The sequence below is a fragment of the Mastacembelus armatus genome, chromosome 14, assembly GCF_900324485.2.
Source record: "Mastacembelus armatus chromosome 14, fMasArm1.2, whole genome shotgun sequence".
Classification (NCBI taxonomy): Eukaryota; Metazoa; Chordata; class Actinopteri; order Synbranchiformes; family Mastacembelidae; genus Mastacembelus; species Mastacembelus armatus.
The window spans coordinates 6,429,469-6,450,659 of record NC_046646.1 but is presented as its reverse complement, the minus strand read 5'-3'; the positions used below and the strand labels follow the sequence as shown (position 1 = coordinate 6,450,659).

Below are 21,191 nucleotides of genomic sequence, written 5' to 3'. Positions count from 1 at the left end.
ACGTTTTGTTAAAATGTATATGTGGAGGGAAAGTCTAAAGATTTTTACAAGCTGCATTAAGGGAACTGCAGGATCAAATGTTTCTGGGGCTTGATACATAATAGAGATTTAAAGTCTGAATAACTGTGTTTTCATTATAATCCTTCCATTTAATATCTTTTTAAGTCTCTTTAAGACCCTAAGCTTTTTGAAAGTGTAATATTAAATCACCTTTTTAATGGGTAATGTTGGGAAAACGCACTCATTATCTGCAGTGTTGATCAGTTCGTTATTTTTTTTAATAGGCTGAAATCTATTGGAGTAATTGTTAGGGTGATGGGTAGACTCAATCTCACAAGAGTATTAGGCAAAAACCACATTACCCATAAATCCAGTTCCACTTCACATAAAAAAAAAAGTACAGTCGCTGATGGTTTTGCTCTCACAAGGGAAAATCAATAATGTTTCAAAACCACATGGGTTCAAACAGAGGTCAAAGTGCTAAGCATTGTTTAAGATCTTTTCTTATAGTCATTACCAATTAAGTTTATGTTTCATGACAAGATGAAGCACAAATATAAAAAAAAAAAAAAGAAGAGCCAATCCTTAAACAGTATCTATTGCGATTAAATATTCCAGTCCATGGCCTCATGGTAGCTATGCTATTGCCAGCCCTACATGTTGTTTTTTTAATTTTCCAGTTGGGGGCAGCATTGCTCCATACTCCCTACAAATCCTCTGAAAACACCTTTACATTAGACAGCAGCTCTCAGCTCTGGCTGCTCAGAGTATAACAGGGAAAACCTCGACCTAGATAGAGAAGAAATCATCTAAAAAAAAAAATTTAAAAAAACCCCTAACAATATGAGATCATGGTCTGCTCGGTGGTTCATCTTCTGTCTGCTGGACACAAAGCACAGATTACTGTCCTGAGGGCACCTGCAGCACAGCAGGGAACGGCTCTAGATGCTCCAATCTGCCCTTGGCTGTATATGTTGAAACTGCATGATAGAATAAGACAGTTGTCCGCTTCCCCTGTAATACTTCCAAATCATGTATCATGTGCCATCCTCAGGCACTGGATCTGTATCATTCTGTCAGTCTAAATCCTTCTGCCCTTGAAAGCTGAAAGCAACACACAGAAAACACTTAAAAAAACTGTAAGCTTGACGGCATACAATGAAAGAATGAATTACGGTGCTATGGCAACACAAAGCAGCAGCTGCTGCCACAGGAATGATTGCTAGTTAAACCAATACAAGCAGAAAGCCGATACAGGTGCGAAGTACCAATCGATGTCAGCATCTGAAACAATGCCAACAGGTTTGGGCAGGTGTGGTTTTATTTTTGTTTTTTAGCTTCATTGGTAAGATATACAACTATTTATTGCACAAGAGAGGTATGGACATGCCTGGATGCTAGACTGTGTGCACTTACAGAAGGAGGCTGCCAGGTGCAGACATGGACCTCTCCTCTCTCCTGCTTGGACACTCAAAGGGGTTACTGAAGGAGCGCTTCCTCAGCATGGCCTTTACCAAGATCTGAAAAATACATAGATGGTTACAAAGATGTGCCACAGTTCCCTTTTTTGTTTTCATCTTTTGACTCTGCACAGATAACAGATGGATTTCCCACCAATGTCACTGTGAGACTGGGGAATAAAGCAAAACAAAATATCTAAGTTCTTATGATCAACAAAAGAAGTAGGTCTGATATGTAGAATTATTAGCTATTCCAAATTGGCAAGTAGTGATCTGGTCAGAGGTCTGGATTTGAATAAAGTGGTGGATGCTTTTGTACAGACATTTGTGTGAGGGAAATAGTGAATTTAAGGTCAGACGACACACACCCTTTCTGTGTGCTCAGGGCTGTATGGTCAATGCTTTGTGTTTGATGTGTGTTTACAGACAGATCTTAACGTGTGCAGCAGGCAAACGGTGGGATATCACATGTGCTAACACTACTGTCCTTAACACTGAAATTAAGCTCCTGAGATTTTAACTCAAACTACCTGTTCATGGTTTGGACACTTACAGTCTCAATCTCTGTTGTCTCAAATGTTTAGCATGAATACTGCCACTGGCGGCCATTTCTAAGCTATCATGGCCTTGTGGTAATGTGTTAAGGACACTTCCTTGATTGAGTGCACTAAATCTCACCTTGGTGTATAACTAACTGTATGATATAATCTTTAAGGTTTTCTTGTTAAAATATATTTAAAGAAAATACACAAATTTTGTTAGTCACAGGATAAATGGCATTGATTTCAAATGTGCTCTTAATTGGCATGGACATGTGAGCTTGACTCTAAGTTAATGCAACATGATGGATTTTATGGAGCCACATCGTTTCGTGCATTCAGGGAAGTTGTTCCTTTTTATTTTAGTGTAATGGTTTATGTGAAAACACCAACTACAATACAGGTTTAACCTTACTGTAAAGATTTAAATGATGGGCAACCAAAAGAAAAGCTTTAAATGTGCAGGTCTACACCCTATTCAGTCTGGGGCACCAGGTTGCATTTTTATTGTCAGTGTTGAACAATGATAAGAGCCAACCTTGTCCTCAAACAGAGGATTACTATGGTTAAGCAGCAGCTACTCTGTTGCTCAACATACCAATTTGACAATGGAGGACACTTACAAATGGAGTGACTCTTACCACTGCAGACAGGCTGGGAACAAACTTGACTGAGTTCTGGATATCTTCCTCTGTCACCTCGACCACAGAGCAGTGCTCCTCCTCCAGGGGCAAGGGGTCAGTGCCTCCCTGGGTCACCCATGGGTCCATCTGAACAAAAACAGTTTCACCACTCAGACCACTCCAACCAGTCCTTAATAAGTCTATAATTCACAGTCACCAATGTAGTGTGTAACCACCTAACATCTCTGTAAGAGGGTTGGCTCTCAAAGTTCTGCTTTTTATTGCTTCCTGTCTAAATGATTTCAAGCTGTGCCTGAAGTTGTTAATTATGATTTTGACACTTTTCTAACAAAAATCATAGTGTACTTGTTTAGATGAAGCATTTTCTGGCAATGAGGAATCCCTCTGTTTTAATTAATTTCATTATGCAGCAAAGACAAACATTTGATCACAGTGACTAAAGCAGCCTGAGTTAATTTTTGTCACTTGCTTCATTAGTAATCACACTGATTTTAACAGAAAACAATCCGTATTTTTCTTATTGGACCTTATGAACCCCAAGAAAAGGGAATATGGAAATATGGGATCATGTTAGTAGTTAATGGGAGTAATCATAGTGATCACTACTACATTATAAATATATTTGTTTTTTCATGGGATTTCTGCAGAGGTTCCTGGTGTATACATGTTAGCATCATTAATATTACATCTACCTCTTGAGAAATTATACCATAATTCAGGAAGTTCACTATTCTTGATAATATCCAATATCCCCAATTCCTTTATTCAAGGCACCTTGATGTCAGGCATGGTGATCCTGGTGTCTGGGTCCTTATCCAGCATCCTCAAGATCAGAGAGCACAGCTCCTCACTGATTTTTGGTCTGCATCAAACACAAGGTACAGTAATAATCATACAACACAGTTCTGAGATGAACATCAACATCACCTGCAACCCCACTACACTACAGATATACTCTATATACACTTGTGTGTATATACCTATATATTTATACTTCAACCAATATTTTACAGTATAATATATCCTTCAATCAACTTTTTTTAATCAATAGGATTGAAAAAAACACATGCACGTAATTTGATTAGCCTAACAGAAATAACGTGAACGTATACAAAAAAGCTTTTTTCCTGCAGGTTTCAGTGTATTTAGGCAAAGCTGGACACAGTGCATGATGGGTAACCTTTGATGCACCAGGATAACCAGTAGATGATGGATAGATGACTACATTGTGAAAACCTAGCTAAATAATTGACAGATGGTTAAATGGTTGGCTAAACAGATAAATAGCTAAAAATAATGAAGTTGTTGAAATAGTGAGCCAGATAACTTCATGGAACCTCATTGACAAACAACTAGAAACAATTAGCTAAAACATAAATAATGGTTAAAAGAGATGATAGATGAACCATTGATAGAAGTAAATGGATAAACAGTTGAAATACCTTGCTAATAGATGAATAGTTATAGATAGATAAATTTTTTTGTTAAATAATCGCTATGGTGAAATGGAGAAATGGTAGAAATAAATGGCAGTGCTGTTGAAGGTGTTCCTGAGTTTATGCAACACTAACCTTAAAAAAGAGCATTAAAATTGGGAACAAATTCATGTAGGAGAGAAGAGCTCATTAGTATCTTAGTAAAGTGAGTTATGTGAGCTCAGCCACTGGTTCTAATGGAAGTAGCAACATTAAATGAACTACACCTACAGTGTAATGGCTCTGTGAGAGCTGACAAGCTGCTAATATCTGGTTTTCTTTGAACAAGTTCTCTGCACAGCCATGGAGCCTCTTGAGCCAGCTGGAGTAAGACACTTATCATCTACAATATGACATCTTGTACTGACTGATTGGCTACTCTAACTGCCACTTATAACCAGTTCATATTCGCTGAGTGAACACTTCATCAGTGTACTCCCTCAGTCTATCACCACAGCCAGTCACTTCCTGCCTGTTTTATTCCTTATTCATGCTTTGCCTTTTAAACATTGTTCGCCCATCATCATGAAGCACAGCAGCTCCATGATGTACAGAGGCTGTCTGGCATTTTTACTAAGTGCTTGTTTTGACCAGATGACAGGGACATTTAATGTACTGATTGCCATGAGGAACCATATCATGTTTTTGTGCAATTTGTATCTGGAAAACAAAGTAAGATGTTTTTATGACTAGGATGTAGACGACAAAATAGCGAACAGCCGAGATTAGAACTGTGGTTGTGAACTGTGGCTGTGAAATTGAGGTACCTGAAACAACACTGCTGTCTATTTTAATAAAGTGGAGGAAAGGGAACGATATAGGAGACGGACTCACGTTTCTGGGAATTCCACAGGCTTGGACCTTATCTTGTTGTGCAAAGCCAATATGTACTCATCAATAAATGGGCACTGCAGGTGGAGCAGGGTAAGAGAGTTAAAAACACAAGTAAGATACACTGAATTACTACTGTGCCAGGGGAAAATATGTATTCCTAAAGACAACCAATACATATTTGTAGCAACAGCTTCTACTATTCATTAAAATGAATGATGCCACTAGATGGTGTAGTATGAAATATAAAAAAATGGAACTAGAAGGTGTTCCTACTGAAGTGCCTCTGTGTGCTGTAAACAGCCATTGTCGTCTTGTGTGCCTTATATCTGTTATTACTGGTACCTTTAGTGGATTCTGATAAGAGACAGATTATGTGCAGACTTACCTTCCCAAAAACAAAACAGTAGAGAGTAACTCCCATTGCCCACACATCCAGTGCCTGTAGGAAAGTAGCATTTAGTGACATTCAACATAATAGTGAACAGCCTGAAAACATACACTTAGAAACACAGTGAAACAATACAAACACCTACTTTCACAAACACAACAACCTAAATCAATAACAATGGCTCAATGTGATGTATGAGACATTTTAAGCTTATTTGGGATGTGTACCATCAGATATCTTGGAGATGGATGTGTGTGATATAGCAGAGGCACTACAACTATCCATCAGGCTATTTGTCTTCCTCTCAGCACCCGTCTCTTTCTCTCACTCTCACTCTCTCTCACTCTCTCTCTGTATTTAACATGTTCTAATGGCTTGACGCACTACTGGGACAGACAGCCATGGGTTTAAAGTGGCATATGAGTGTCAGATGTTAAATATTGCATTTCTGACTTACACCAAAATCACTAATGTTGCTGCATAATGGACACAAAGCCCTCCAGAACATGGTTTGGACTAACCCAAATCAGAAGGAAAGCAAGACCAATCAGAGAAAAAGTGACTAAGATTGCATATATTCATTGAAAGCAGAGGGAAACAGCAGGCTGAGGCACTTAAATGGCTCTTACATCCTGACAGTGTTTGTCTGCAATCAAGTATTTTATTCTGGCCACTCTTTTATCGACAAGGCCATTCTTTGAGAAAGTCTAACAGTTATTTCAGTTGTAATAACACATAGTGCTTTGTGGTTAATATGAATATAATGCAACTAAGTACAGCGGTGGCAATGTGTTATCCAAGACAAACATTGTCCCACTGTGGAAGTGGAAAGTGCTGTAACAACATGAAACATGTGCTGTTCACAAGTAGCAGGAGTCAACAGTGGCAATGAAGATTTGACCTTTGGAGTAAGCAGGCTGCTAAAGGCCTGAAAGCTCATCTTGGTTTATTTGTTCTTCTGCAACCACCTGCTATAATCACATCAGTCGAAACTTACACACACCCAATATCAGACTCATAGTGAGCACTTCAGCACTTCACATTACTGCATGAATGTAGAGGTAACTTACTTTTCCACTGAAGCTCTTGCGCTTATCTGACAGGGTCTCTGGTGCCATAAAGGCAGGAGTGCCGGCTGTACTGGACAGCAAAGCATCGTTGCCCTCAAACTGGTTGCTGACCCCAAAGTCTGCTATTTTCACATGACCATCATCCCCCAGTAACAAGTTCGAAGGCTTTATGTCCCGGTGGACAATCTTTTGGTAGTGCACTGTCAATCAGAAAGAGAAAGAGAACGGTCAGATCTCTACAGCTTCTACTATAAAACCAGTTAAACAACATCCTGGTCATTTGTTATTCTTGGACCTTCACCAGAAGATGGGCTAAACGTGCAGAGTTTAATGTAGGATAATAATATGGAAACTGGGCTCTTTATTACATTGTCATGGACTAAAATGTTGCTAGACACCAAACTCATTAAGGAGGGACATGAGTTCATTATGACCATGGCGAGAAAAGATATTTTGCAAAAAATAAATTTGGACCGAAACTTCTGCAAGGAAAAAAAATAAATAAATACTAAAGTTTGACGTTTAGGTATGTCTTTTGTTTTGGAAAATGTCACAAAACAAAACAGTTGTGAGCTGTTCTCATTTATGGTGCTTTCATTATATACGCTTATCATATGCTTTCTATTTTTAAATCCTAGTTTATAAGTGTCAGATGTCAAATACAGCACAGTAAAATGAAGCATGAAAAAGAAATACTGCAGTAAATGTGTTCTGCACTACTGCAGCTGACCAACCACAATCCTTTTCCCAGGTAGCGTTCACATTTTAGTGTGTAGCCATTTATATCCATTTATATCATATGGGATATAATCATATGTAACAATGCATACGTATTTAATGTGCTCGTGTTCTTACAGTAGAGGTAAGCTGAGTACATTTTACTTCCATTCTAATAAATAACTATGCAAATAATAGATACAGAAAAATATCTTATTTTTCAAATTAACAAGTATGAGACAAATCATGATTATGTCAGTTAAGAAATGATTGCTTTGACCTCGGTCTGATTGCTGCAGAGCAACAGTGATGTGGCTATTGCTGAAAGTTAAGTACATCTCTAAACCTTAACAGCTGTCTGGAGCTAAGCCCTGGACACTCCACTGATTGGATAAGTGGTGCCTTCCTGTCAGAGGAGGTCTTATTATATGAGGCACCTCACTTATTCAAGGTTTGGACAATTAAACAATGTAAGCTCTAATAATACTTACATTAAAACCACAAGTGATTTTTCAGTAGTGCAAAATATATGAATGAAACAATGTGAATTTGTGGAAAGATGAGAAAGAAATTAAAATGCAATTTTTATTCTAAAACACGAATGTATCTGTTTTCATAGTCTGGACTATAAAAGATTGTTTTTATTTCATAAGGTCATTTTTTATAAAGGTGTTCAGCCAATCATGTATGACAGACAGTTACACAACTGTCTTGTTAGTGAGACTCCTAAACCATAACCACAGGAAAAATAGTATGTAAAATTCACATTTTTAAATCAGAATACCTAATGTTAATGTTAATACAAAAAAGAATGTTGAAATTGCTTTTCACAATAATGAGTTGACTTCCTTCAATTATTTCACCAATTATTGGTTAATTTATATTAAATCCATTAGATAATTTATTTCCTGTTAATTCATAAATTAGTTTTTTAAAATTAATGAAACTCTGTAGGCCCCGTCGTCTGTGATCAGCAGACTATTTGTCTTTAAAACTGTGTATTTAAAAGCTGAAGTAGCCTTGAGCAGTAAATCAACTGTGACCTATGCAGTGAGGCATAAACAGTCAGAAAATAATATAAAAACACTAAAAGTACAGAGTGAATTAGCCTTATTTTTATGGATGGACCTCATCACATCACTGGGGTAATGGCCCAGTGAAATGGAACTAGTGCAGCAAAATGAGGACGCAGCTTGAGAAAAAAAAAACAGGCTCAGTATTGATGAGGTGGCCAGTACACAGCCTCAGTCAGTCCCCAAGGGTCTGGAAGGGTTGGTCAAGAACACGTAAGATAAAAAAGGAAAACACTATTATATGATTTTGATTTAAGTAGCGAGAGTGCATACTTGAAATGACACAGCAGTCCAAAATTCGCCACCCAAACACCTCTTTATAATGCCTCCTCCTTGCATGTGATACTTACAGTACTCAATCCCAAGGATGACGTCTCTGAAGTATAACCTCGCCTGCTCTTCAGACAAAGGATTGTCAGTGGGCACTTCCATCACTGGACTATGAATCCATGCAGACAATCAGGCAGCAGCAGAAACACATACACAGACAGCAAGGCAGACAAATCCACAGATTATGTGTTTCACATGTAATTAATAGCAATGAAATTTGTGATGATACACATCTAAACACACATTAAACATCATGATCAAACATTACTGAAATTCCAAATCACTAAAGACCATCTTTGCCTTTTATTTAGCAAAGATTAGCTCAGTGTCCATTTGACTGAGTACGATTTCTTGCTGGACATACTGTGAATGAAAAACATAACCATTTGATTTCTAGAAAGACTGTTATAGCCACTGTGTCATTCTCTCTTTCATTATGAATCAACATCAATAATAATGTTCTCTGACACTGTAGATCAGTCCCTTGGTTTAATTCTGCTGAAACAGAAATTAAATGTCTCCTATTCTTCCAGCTAAGGCCAAGCATATACTCTTCACCCATACATTGCATATAAACACAGGGAAACAGTATCATTTGAAGCAGAGAGCCAAAAATCTAAGATGTTATTTGAACAGCATGTGCTCAACAACCTGAATCGGCTCAATATGGCCAATACTGATAAGTGATCAACACTACAATCTGTGTGTTGTAGGAATCAAGCCAATACTAGTATGACACTTCAATCGAACCACTATACTTTTCCCAGCCCTCCTTCTTCCTCCACCCAGCCATTCATCTACATCTTGCTCTGTTCACTGTGTCAGCTAATGTAGGAAATGGGAGCTTGGTATTGATTGACAGCTGTGAGCGCCCACCCCTCACTTAGGCCTTCTGAGACTAGTTTATGGGGGGGAGGCTTGTTCAAAACCTTTAGATGGAAAAGTGTCTGCGCTGCTGCCAGACAGCACTTCTCCACATGAAGACATGTTTTAGACCAATCTCAACAAAATATCTAAAGAAAAAATTGTAAGTAAAAATCTCTGGCACCAGCTTCTCTTTTCTGCGAAGGATTCAGTTTTAGTAAACTTAATATCTTTGGTCAGACAAAACATTTGAAGATGTCTAAGTGGGCTTCAGGGGATAATCATGAATACTTTCACTGTTCTCTGACATTTTTCACAATTAACAATCAATCAGTTATTAAAAAAAATAATAACATAGAAACATTTGCTAGATGCGTTACAATTCTCCTTTAATGGACTAATACCACCTTGCCTGAGGTTTCCTATGTGTCAAACTACCAAACTGATCTGGAGTCAACCTTGAGCTTATTGTGGCCCAAAGGGTCTTAGGTCATTGGCCAGTGGCTAGCTTTGTCTGCTGATAAATTCAAACTGAGATCCATCCCTCACACTAACGGTTTAGAGAGAGCACGTCATTTTTAAAAAGCAAAATTGCCATCACAACCTGATAGTGCCAAAAGGGACCTTCCATCCATCCATCCATCATCTATACCCGCTTATTCCTTAACCAGGGTCCCAGGGATCTGCTGGAGCCTATCCCAGCTCTCTTTGGGTGAAAGGCAGGGGTCCACCCTGGACAGGTCCCCAGTCCATCACAGGGCCACATAGAGACAAACAACCTCACACACTCACACTCACTCCTATGGGCAATTTAGAGTCACCAATCAACCTGACATACATGTTTTTGGACTGTGGGAGGAAACCAGAGTACCTGGAGAAAACCCACACAAGCACAGGGAGAACATGCAGACTCCACACAGAAAGGCCGGGTTACAAACCCACGACCTTCTTGCTGTGAGGCAACAGTGCTAACCCAAAAGGGACTTTAATTAGACACAAATGTTGTCAAAGTTCAAAAAAGAAAAGCAGATTTAAAACAAAAACCATATATGCTCCCTCAAAGCTTATAATGCCAATAATAAAACCTTTTTATAATAGTGTAAAGCATTATGTGATATTTAGTATAATTCCCACTGTCCTGATATGGGTTCTGAAATTTTTGTATTGAATTAAACAAAATTAAAGGTTATTTCTTTATTAATTGATCACATTTTAAAGTTTTATAACAAATGTATCTAATTTTTAATAGTTTCACCTTAAAATTGTATAGGTCTACTAAAGATGCATGACAATATTATTGATTACAATTATGTTACACTGCATCACCAAGCTTCACTTCCAAGTTAAACATAAGTGAAGATATCAACAATCAACAGCACCTTCTGTGGACAAACACATAAACCCTTTATTGATTCTTTGTTTGATACTTATAAAGGCTGAATGGAAGGGATTTTTAAAAAAAAATATTATCCAATTGTCTAAATATTCAGTTTATAAAATGTCATGAGAAATCAAAAGATATCCATGCCTGTTCCCCAGTGCCTCAGATCTTCAACTGGCTTGCAGATTTGAGGAACAAGCTAATTTTTGAAACGTATGAACAGTAAATGACTTAAGTGATTGACCCATAATTAAAAACTTTAAGACTGATCATTTCAAGTCAAAACCATGTCAGCCTATTCACTACAGTTTTATTTCAAACTCAGTTGTTACAGTGGACAATTAACAGAGAAGCAGTAGTAGTAGTAACACTTTTTTGCATGACATGTATTAAAGAAACTGTTAAAAAAAAAAAAAAAAAAAAAACTTATTTTACCAGAAGCAGAAAGTACATTACTAACTGCTGTAATAATCAGGCCATCATCATCTTCCTCCCAGGGCCAAAAAGAGAACTAACCTTTCCTCTCACTATGAAAACTCCAACAAATCATTAGATCTTCGTGTTAAAAAGGGAACCTAATTCATTTATGCACATATGTGAAATAATACCAGCTGCCCCCTCCTGCCTTCATACATTTACAATAACAAAAGGTCACATGAGATCGTCACAAATTTTTAGTGTCATAGGAAGAAACAGCTCATACATCAGGATGGGAAACGTTTACAGGGCTAGCTGCTACTGGTAATAACTGTGAAAACCTAAGAACATTATGAATCTCTTTGATGCCTAAAATGGAACAAACACCCGCACTGTGGCAGCTTGACGTAATGAAGGAGAACGCAGCAGAGGCCAAGGCACGGATAGAGGGATGAAGAAATGAGGAGGTGAAAGTAGAGGAACAGAGAGGATGAGACTTAAATTATTTAAAAAAATAAGAGATGTTCTCTTTACTCACCCCTTCTGCATCAGCTCAAACACTGCCAGGAAACAGAGAAGGAGAAGACAATGGGAACAAATAAGAGCAAACTATTCATTGATTCAGCAAGTTTGACCACTGCTTGTCACTAAAACCCTGGAATCACATTACTCATTTTCAAGAGCACTGAATTAGCTGAATGTGCCACATCAAGAGTTTGATCGTAACTGTGACCTGGCACTGCTGATGGAAGGTTCCTGGATAGTATCTGAGTCCTGGGGTTGTGTGGTGGGAAGCCAGAGATCATCTGAATTATGAATCAGTTATACTGACACTTGCTGGTGGCACATGTATAAAGTGCCAAAGCTTGAGAAAGTGAAATATTTGGACAGAGAAAATATGGACTGCCTACCCATGTGAAGGTTGTCCTCCGCAGGATCATCCAGCACCTGCAGCATTAACATAAGTGTCATGAACGGAGACTACCCAGTTGAAAACCTTGAAGTCCGCACTAAAGGGTGTTTGAGAACCAAATAAAACTGTGACATTTACAGGAGTATTTGAAAATGCTTGCATTCATAACCAAAACATTTCAGAATTTAAAAAGTTCCCTTACTATCAAGAAGCTACTGGAATGGTTGCATGCTTGACATTTTGAAAAGTGGTTGAAAATGACCTTTAGGCCTTTCATTGTGCTCTTGTGACTGCTGGTCATATGGAAAAAAAAAAAAAGGTGGCTTTGCATGGCATGTCCAAATTCAAATGTCTGTGGTTGACAGCTGACCAGGCACTGGGGCAAAAGTGATCTGCTGGCTCACCTTTAGGCCTAATTCTTCATGCTCTCTCTCAATTCAATCTGTACGGTTTTGAAGTGTTACTTACGTGTGTGTTAGAGGGTGAATGTTAAGTTGCTGCATGTTCATTTGAATACTGGGAATACAGCCTACATCATCGCTTGAATCCAATGTTGTCAGAATTTTAAAAATGGAAAATAAAAATAAAAATAATTGAAAGCGAGGAATTAGAAAGACAAGAGCTTACTAGACCTATATTCAGAAGTGAGCTGATCTCTGCTTGAGGCTACATAAGTCATTACTAGCATAACACACCTCTTCATCCAGACCACTGGCTTTAGTGATTGCATTGTAGATAATGTAGACACCCAGTTTTGACATGAAAAGAAGAGCATGTGGTATAAAAAAGAAAATATCTGGGATTCTGCTGCAGTAACAGCAGTTATTTCCTTCTTTAAACTATCATGAGTCTTATGAGTGCAATTCAATATCTGTGGGGTACACATTAAAAAGTGTAACCCTGCACATCTTGTATGTCAATATTTTGCTTCAATTAATGTATTTTCATAAATGTAAAATTAGATTAACACAAACCAATCAGACAAGGACACACATCACTGGAAAAACAAGGAAAACATCTTTGAAACAACAAACACAATTTAATCTTGTTGGTTCTGTCTCATATATGGTCTTGTACTTGCACAGTAGTTGTATAGAACTTTCTACACTTGCATATTCAAAGTGCCTTTAGACTATTTGCCTATTCACCCATTCACGCACACAATTACTAAACACATACACACATGCACAGATGAATGTCACGGGGGCAACCTGGGTTCAGTGTCCTGCCCAAGGACATTTTGACATGTGAACTAGAGAAGCCGAGGATCAACCCAGCAACCCTTCAGGTCATGACCGACCTGCTCCACCTCCTGAGCCACAGACACTTAAATAAATTCTCCTTTCTGCATTATAACATGGCAAACAGCTATAAACACGAATACAAAATGCAATAAACGGTAAATGAGCTGCTGTGTTCAATAGTATCCTAATCATTTTATTTGAACGGTTATCTTCACTTATGGGAAAAGTACATAAACTATGCTGCATTATATTAAAAGTGTATACTCTAACAACAACTGCATGCCTTAGTAAGTATATGGCCAGTTTCACTGCAACTTTCCAACTGTCTGTGATAATATCACAGTTTTAATGTGTTCCACACAGCGTGGGCTTTAATGCTTCAAAAAGACAGAGAAAGTCTATTCATAATTAGATGGATTAAACTGCAGTCTCATAGGAATCAGCTGGTACCCATAATGAATGTTATCCTGACCTAAGCACAGCCATTTAAATGGATGAACCGAAAGAGATGGAGATGGCAGGCACATTTTCCCATTGCCCACATATGCCCATTATGAGAGTGAGAGTGAGGGTGGACAAAGAAAGGAAGAGATGAATGTGTGTGTGTGTGTTTCTGTGTGTGTGTGTGTGTGTGCTGGAGTGAGCACACAGCAGCAGCACTACTCAATTTTACTTAAAAACCTCCATATTCTTGGCATTCTCTGCACCGGAACAAACCAGACAGCTTTCCTACTGACTGACTCCATGAGCTTAACTCCCAACCATGATGACAGTGCCCCCGCCATCTGGCCAGGATTGAAAAACAGTGATTATATCACAAGGGAGCGGGGGATATCTTGAGTCATGTCTTCGAAGTCTGCCATTATATTTCATCAACAACTGCCTCTGTACAAACTGAAAGTCTACAAATCTACAAAATGTCCCAATTCAGTGTGAGAGAATTGACTGCTGTGCATATAAAACACATTTACAGGATGGACACTGTAATTTTTTCAGAATATGTCAGTTAAATGTCATAAAGATCTAGTGACGTGTGACAGATGCGTTGGAGGGTAAACCTATCTCATATTTCCCACCTGTTTCCTGGCTACGCAGGGTTTATCCACCTTTTAGGTCTGACAAACCAATATGACATAAATACAAAGCATGGGTCAGGCTACACAACAAGAAAGTGTCATCTGTAGATAAATTGGGAATCCACCAAACATTCTGCAAAACAGACTGAAGGAAAAGTAAAACAAGTACAATCGATGAGGCTGTAGAAGAGCTTACCACTGCTTGATGCCCTATTTTTTAACAGCCTAGATTTACAGACTGTTCAGGTCCTCTGGAAAAAAAAAAAATCATTGTTCTAATACCTGATAAGACATGTCCTACTGACAAATATGATTTTAGACCTGTGGCTCTGACATCAAATGTGATGAAATGCTTGGAAAAATATATAGTCTGCCCTTATGGTGGAGGTCAATTCAGCACTTGACCCACTCTTATCCCATTTGCTTATAGGCAGAGAATGGGCACTTGTGATGCTATCAATGGCATCATACACCCTACTATGAAGTATCTAGAAGACCCCAAAGCTTACACTTACTCACACTCACTCTTACACTTTATTTCCTGATTTTAGCTCAATACACATTAGCCCTACTTTAGCTTATTTCAAAAATGAAACAGATAAGGGGCAGTCCAGTCTAGTTTTAATGAGATGGTATTTTTCCATTTTAACCAAACAAAGACAATGCATCAGTCTACAGTTCAGGTGTCTTCACACTATATACAAATAAATGTTCAAAAAGCCACCCTGAGATCTTTGAAAATTTTCTGATGACACTGCTATCGTCAGCCTACTGCACAATGATGCAAACCTATTTCTCTGAAACAGAAACATTTGTACAGTACTGTCAGGCTATCCATCCTATTTTACATGTTGTTTAAACTAAGGAGATGGTTGTGAACCCTAGATCAGTGGGGGATTATCAGTCCTGTGGTCATACATGACACCCATATCAAACAGGTTTCCTCAAACAAGTATATAGGCATTCACTTGTATTCCCATCTTCAGCAGAGACTACAATGGAGTGAAAAAGTGTTGCCCCCTTCCCGATTTCTTTTTTTTTTTTGCATGTTTATCGCACTTTAATGTTTCAGATCATCAAACAAATTTAAATATTAGTCAAAGATAGCACAAGTAAACACATCATGCAGTTTTTAATGAAGGTTTTTATTATTAAGGGAAAACAAAATCCAAAACTGCATGGCCCTGTGTGAAAAAGTGCTTGCCCCCCCTGTTAAAACATAACTTAACTGTGGTTTATCACACCTGAGTTCAATTCCTCTAGCCACACCCAGGCCTGATTACTGCCACACCTGTTCACAATCAAGAAATCACTTAAATAGGTCCTGCCTGACAAAGTGAAGTAGACCAAAAGATCCCCAAAAGCTAGACATCATGCCGAGATCCAAAGAAAACAAATGAGAAAGAAAGTAATTGAGCTCTATCAGTCTGGAAAAGGTTATAAAGCCATTTCTAAAGCTTTGGGACTGCAGTGAACCACAGTGGTGAAAACATGGAACATTGGAGAACCTTCCCAGGAGTGGCCGGCCGACCAAAATTATCCCAAGAGCGCAGCGATGACTCATCCAAGAGGTCACAAAAGACCCCACAACAACATCCAAAGAACTGCAGGCCTCACTTGCCTCAGTTAAGGTGACGGTTCATGACTCCACCATAAGAAAGAGACTGGGCAAAAATGGTCTGTATGGCAGAGTTCCAAGACTAAAACTGGTGCTGAGCAAAAAGAACATAAAGGCTCGTCGCAGTTTTTCCAGAAAACATGTTGATGATCCCCAAGACTTTTGGGAAAATACTCTGTGGACTGATGAGACAAAAGTTGAACTTTTTGGAAGGTGTGTGTCCCATTACGTCTGGCGTAAAAGTAACACCGCATTTCAGAAAAAGAACATCATTCCAACAGTAAAAATATTGTGGTGGTAGTGTGATGGTCTGAGGCTGTTTTGCTGCTTCAGGACCTGGAAGACTTGCTGTGATAAATGGACCCGTGAATTCTGCTGTCTACCAAAAATCCTGAAGGAGAGTGTCCGGCCATCTGTTCGTGACCTCAAGCTGAAACAAACTTGGGTTCTGCAGCAGAACAATGATCCAAAACACACCAGCAAGTCCACCTCTGAATGGCTGAAGAAAAACAAAATGAAGACTTTGGAGTGGTCTAGTCAAAGTCCTGATCTGAATCCGATTGAGATGCTGTGGCGTGACCTTAAAAGGGCAGTTCATGCTTGAAAACCCTCCAATGTGGCTGAATTGCAACAATTCTGCAAAGATGAGTGGGCCAAAATTCCTCCACAGTGCTGTAACAGACTCATTGCAAGTTATCGCAAACACTTGATTGCAGTTGTTGCTGCTAAGGGTGGCCCAACCAGTTATTAGGTTTAGGGAAAAAACACTTTTTCACACATGTAGTTTTGGATTTTGTTTTCCCTTAATAATAAAAACCTTAATTTAAAAACTGCATGATGTGTTTACTTGTGTTATCTTTGACTAATATTCAAATTTGTTTGATGATCTGAAACAAAGTGTGACAAACATGCAAAAAAAACAGGAAGGGGGCCCAACACTTTTTCACACCACTGTATATTATTTATGGAGGATGTTTTGGTGTTTTTTTATTCTATCAGGCTGTACAAGAGAGCTTATGGGACCATCATCATCATGGTATGAAAATCTTGCTGTACAATTAAAAACTATGCTCACTCGTCGGGTTCACATTGCTATTAATGTGACGGGGGAAACTGGATATCAGTCCCTTCAGTCCCTATATAAGCAGGTTAAACTTAAAACTCCATTTACTTGTGGGGTTCCCCAAGGATCTATCTTGGGTCCTGTCCTTTTTTCTTTGTATATGTTGCCACCAGGATCTATTTTTAATAAACATAAAATACCTTTTCATTGCTTTGCAGACGACCTGCAAATCTATCTGCTGCTAAAATCATCCTCTTGCCCCATCCAAATCTTCCTGCCTACAGGATGTTAAAAATTTGTTGGCACAAAACTTTTTGAACCTAAATGATAAATGATTGTTATATAATTCTCTAGATGGTAATATCCTTGGTTCACTAGCTCCCTACGCTCAGACATAGGTCAAAAATCTTGGTGTGATCCTGGACAGTTCTTTTAAATTTGAAAAACAAATTAGTTCAGTAGTCAAAACAGACTTTAATCGATTGCGTCTTCTAAGCAAGGTAAAGTCTTACCTTCCTTTGAATGAATTTCAACTAAGGGGGGGTCACCTGAACGATCCCACTCCCCTTAGTTATGCTGCTGTAGGCCTTGACTGTCTGAGGACTTCCTATCATACACCGAGCTCCACTTTACTCTGCTCCTCCCGTCATCTTCCCTTCCCCTGTCATGTTCTATGTTCTGGACTTCCTAGTTTGGGACTTTTATTTTGGTTTTATTTCCTGTGTTGCCTGGGTTTATCCCAGGTAGCTTTGTGTTCATTAATGTTGATTAGTTTCACCTGTGTCTTCTCCACTCCCCTGATGTATCACCTTGCGTGTGTGTGTGTGTATGTGTCTTCTCTAGGCAACTCGGTGATTAGCCCCACCTGATCCTAATTAGTGATCATTACAAGAGTATATGGACCTGCTCTCTGTCTCACCTAGTTGCCGGATTGTACTGTTTCCACCCTCACTGACTGTTCTTTCCACTGTTGCTTCCACCAATGTTCTGCTGTTCTTCGTGTGATTTCATCCTGCTCTCTGCATTTGGCTTCATGTCTCCGTGGTTCCTGTTTCTCCGTGAATGTCTGTTACCTGCCTGTGCCCTGTACTTGGCTCCCGTCTCCTGTGTTTCCTAGTCTTCAGGCTGGTATGTGAGTCCGGTGTCTCCTGGATTATTCCCTGTGGGAGAGAGCGCACTCCTCCGAGTCTCCGTGGTCTCTCTCTGCTCATGTTTTCCTCGTTCTCGGACTCCAGCTTCCCTGCCTCCCTGGGTTGTGTTCTCCTGGGTCTTGCTCTGCCTGAGTTGCCAGTGTCTCCTGTATTCCTAGAGTTTCTCTCTGTTCCTGCATCCTGTGTCTCTAAAATTCAGGATTTCCCCTGACTTTCAGCTTCCCTGAACTTTGTCCCTGTATTCCTAGTTTCTGCACCCCCTATGCATTCTTCAGTTTAGTGTTTGAACTTACCTGTGTTAATAAAGTTCCTTGTCTGCACCTTGGGTCCAAGCAAACGTAATTCACACTACCTTACATGACATTTCCTTGAATTAATGTCATCAGTTTGAAGGTATTTTAGTAATAAGCCAAAATACTGAACACATTAGAATATAGGAGAGTGATCAACAAGGTCAGTCCCTATGTGAGAAAGCCTGCTGAGCTAGCAAGCCAACTCCTGAACGGTTTATCAGAGAAGGGGCCCTGGGCACATTTACTTATAGACTAAAGGGCTATAGTTGACCCAAAGCAGTTTCGGTGTCAAAGGGTCCAGCTTTTATTATACCACCTTTTAGCTGCTGAGATATTTTAATCTTGACCATGCTACAAATGACAATCCCATCCTTTAGCATGACTAAAACAACACATCCTTATTTAAGTATGTTTAAATGTTCTCAATGTAACATGCTTGTCCCATGTAACCCATCTCCTTCATTAATGCATCTGTAAGTCTGACAGTGCCATGACTGACAGATTTCTGGTTTCCAAATCAAAATAGAGCCAGTATTTATTGTTCAACACCAGCCAAAAGACAAAGAAATTCTTACCTCCACCAGCTTGACAATGTTGACATGGTCCAGTTTTTTGAGGATGGCAATCTCTTGGTAGACCCTCTCCAGGAGCCCTAAGATTTTGGGTTGCTCTCCTTGGGCTGCCTTCGGTCCTCTTGGGGGTGGTCGACCTGCAGACCACCATCCAAATAACACGCACACAAAAGCACTAAATAATTCATCTGATGATGATCAATGTTGACAATGAGTCAGACACTGTATGTTTACTGTGTTAAAATCTTAGCAACAACAATGCTACGATAAGAAGATGCGTGTGATCTTCTTACAGCTACAATACTGACAGATTTTTTTTAGACAAAAGGTTGAGTGCTTGACAGGAGCAAACATTTCACAGTTGACAAATGATTATTCTCAGTGTCAGAGACACTGGAATCTATTATAAATGAGTGTCAAGCAAACTGAGAATGAATTGGCTGACAGCAACACAGACACATTTTCACCATGACTGTCACTTTCCTACAAGTGAAAATTAATCTGATTAAAGATTAAAGCCACTCCATCAAGATTACACAGAAATTTCAATTTAATCCCCAGAAGGAATACTACCGCTACACTACTCCTACTGTGGGTCTGGAGGAGACTTTCTTGATTCATTTAAAAGGTCTGGATACTAAGAACGCATGTAGGAATGAACTAATGAAAGACCCTTTTGAGTTGCATTATGGGTAATGTGAATGCAATGTTTATGGAGCTTCAGCCTTGTGAGCATCCCCACTTTATGGATGTGCAACTATAATCAGCTGGAGCAGCCAATTGGTCCCAATGTTAATTGTTTATATTGGAACTTTAACCTCTTTTAACAAATGCTAATTCACATCAGGTCTAACTTAAAAAACATTTTGATAAAGACAAAACCTTTTATGCTTTACACAGTAAATAGGTTTGCACAGCACAGATGCTTTTACGTCTTTGGTATGTTGTCTCCTGCTGCTGTAATGAAACAATCAGATATCACCATGCTGATTGTAAGACCTCTTTTGTAGCTGACATACACCTTCCTTTGCCATTCCATGTAATGCATCACACCTTCACAGCATTTGTCATTGGGAAAACATTACTTCAGCATTTATAATCGGTGGTAAACAGTGATGTACACAGGGACTTATGCGAACACAGCCAAGTGACTCTCATCTAATGGTGTGTGTTCTCGTCGTAGTAAGACAGACAGGGATGCTGGTCTAAAGGTAATCCTGAAATGTGTCCTGTAGGTTTATTTTGTATTAGATGGACGTTTTGGTTAGGCCTATACTGTCAAGCTCTCATCATCCTCTGGATTTTACTTCTTTCATCTCGTACCTGCTTTGTTTCTTTTCACTGAATTCACTGAACACAACAGAGTAGAACAGAACAGAACAGGACTTACGTGGAAAACCACACTGCTTCATTAACTTCTTCTTGGATACCACCTTCATTGCCTGGCAACATGACAAAATATTTAGAGATATCACATGCACTTGATTTTAACAATAGGGAAAGTAATTAAAAAAAACATTCAATAATCAAATATTAATTTCTGTGAATTTAAAGTAGACCTGTATGCAGATACAATAATAAATTCAAGTTAAATAAACTTTCAGTTTAGTTCTATGATATTAAAACAACCTGAAGAATTAACTAGAAGCATCAGTGCTGATACAACCTTCAGCACTGTCCTAACATGGAGATATCAATGCTAGAAACATGAAAGTCTTAGTGTCAGTGGATTTGTTACCAGAGTTATTATCCTTTGTAAAAGGTCAGGGGGGAGTACCTGAACAGATAAGTCAGAGGCAAAATAATCTTTCATGAAAAGAGCATCAATAGGTTTCCCTAGGACACATCTGTGTGTGTGTGGTATTACACAGTCAGAGCTCAAACCTGTTTACACATTTTAGGGTAGCGACATAGGTTAAGGTTAGGGTAAGGCAATCTAACATCCCCATGAGAAATGAAAACAGATGTGTGTGTGTGTGTGTGTGTGTGTGTGTGTGTGCGTGTGTGCGTGTGTATGTGGGAGAAAGACAGCATGAAAGAGAGACTCAACAAAGTCAACAGAAATCTGA

General features: G+C 38.9%; 1 protein-coding gene across 4 annotated transcripts in view; it reads right to left on the bottom strand.

The window, feature by feature from the left end:
- Positions 1 to 21,191, bottom strand: part of camkk1a (calcium/calmodulin-dependent protein kinase kinase 1, alpha a) — a 57,112-nt gene that overhangs the window by 5,014 nt on the left and 30,907 nt on the right. For all 4 annotated transcript variants that reach the window (XM_026327926.2, XM_026327925.2, XM_026327927.1 and 1 more), the window contains 11 exons: positions 20,513 to 20,564; positions 19,126 to 19,259; positions 12,104 to 12,140; positions 11,731 to 11,752; positions 8,551 to 8,639; positions 6,411 to 6,610; positions 5,338 to 5,391; positions 4,953 to 5,026; positions 3,418 to 3,505; positions 2,641 to 2,769; positions 1,417 to 1,520 (listed from right to left, as the gene is read on the bottom strand). In XM_026327926.2, coding sequence (XP_026183711.1) covers positions 1,417 to 1,520; positions 2,641 to 2,769; positions 3,418 to 3,505; positions 4,953 to 5,026; positions 5,338 to 5,391; positions 6,411 to 6,610; positions 8,551 to 8,639; positions 11,731 to 11,752; positions 12,104 to 12,140; positions 19,126 to 19,259; positions 20,513 to 20,564 — 983 coding nt within the window. The remainder of the gene's footprint in view (positions 1 to 1,416; positions 1,521 to 2,640; positions 2,770 to 3,417; positions 3,506 to 4,952; positions 5,027 to 5,337; positions 5,392 to 6,410; positions 6,611 to 8,550; positions 8,640 to 11,730; positions 11,753 to 12,103; positions 12,141 to 19,125; positions 19,260 to 20,512; positions 20,565 to 21,191) is intronic.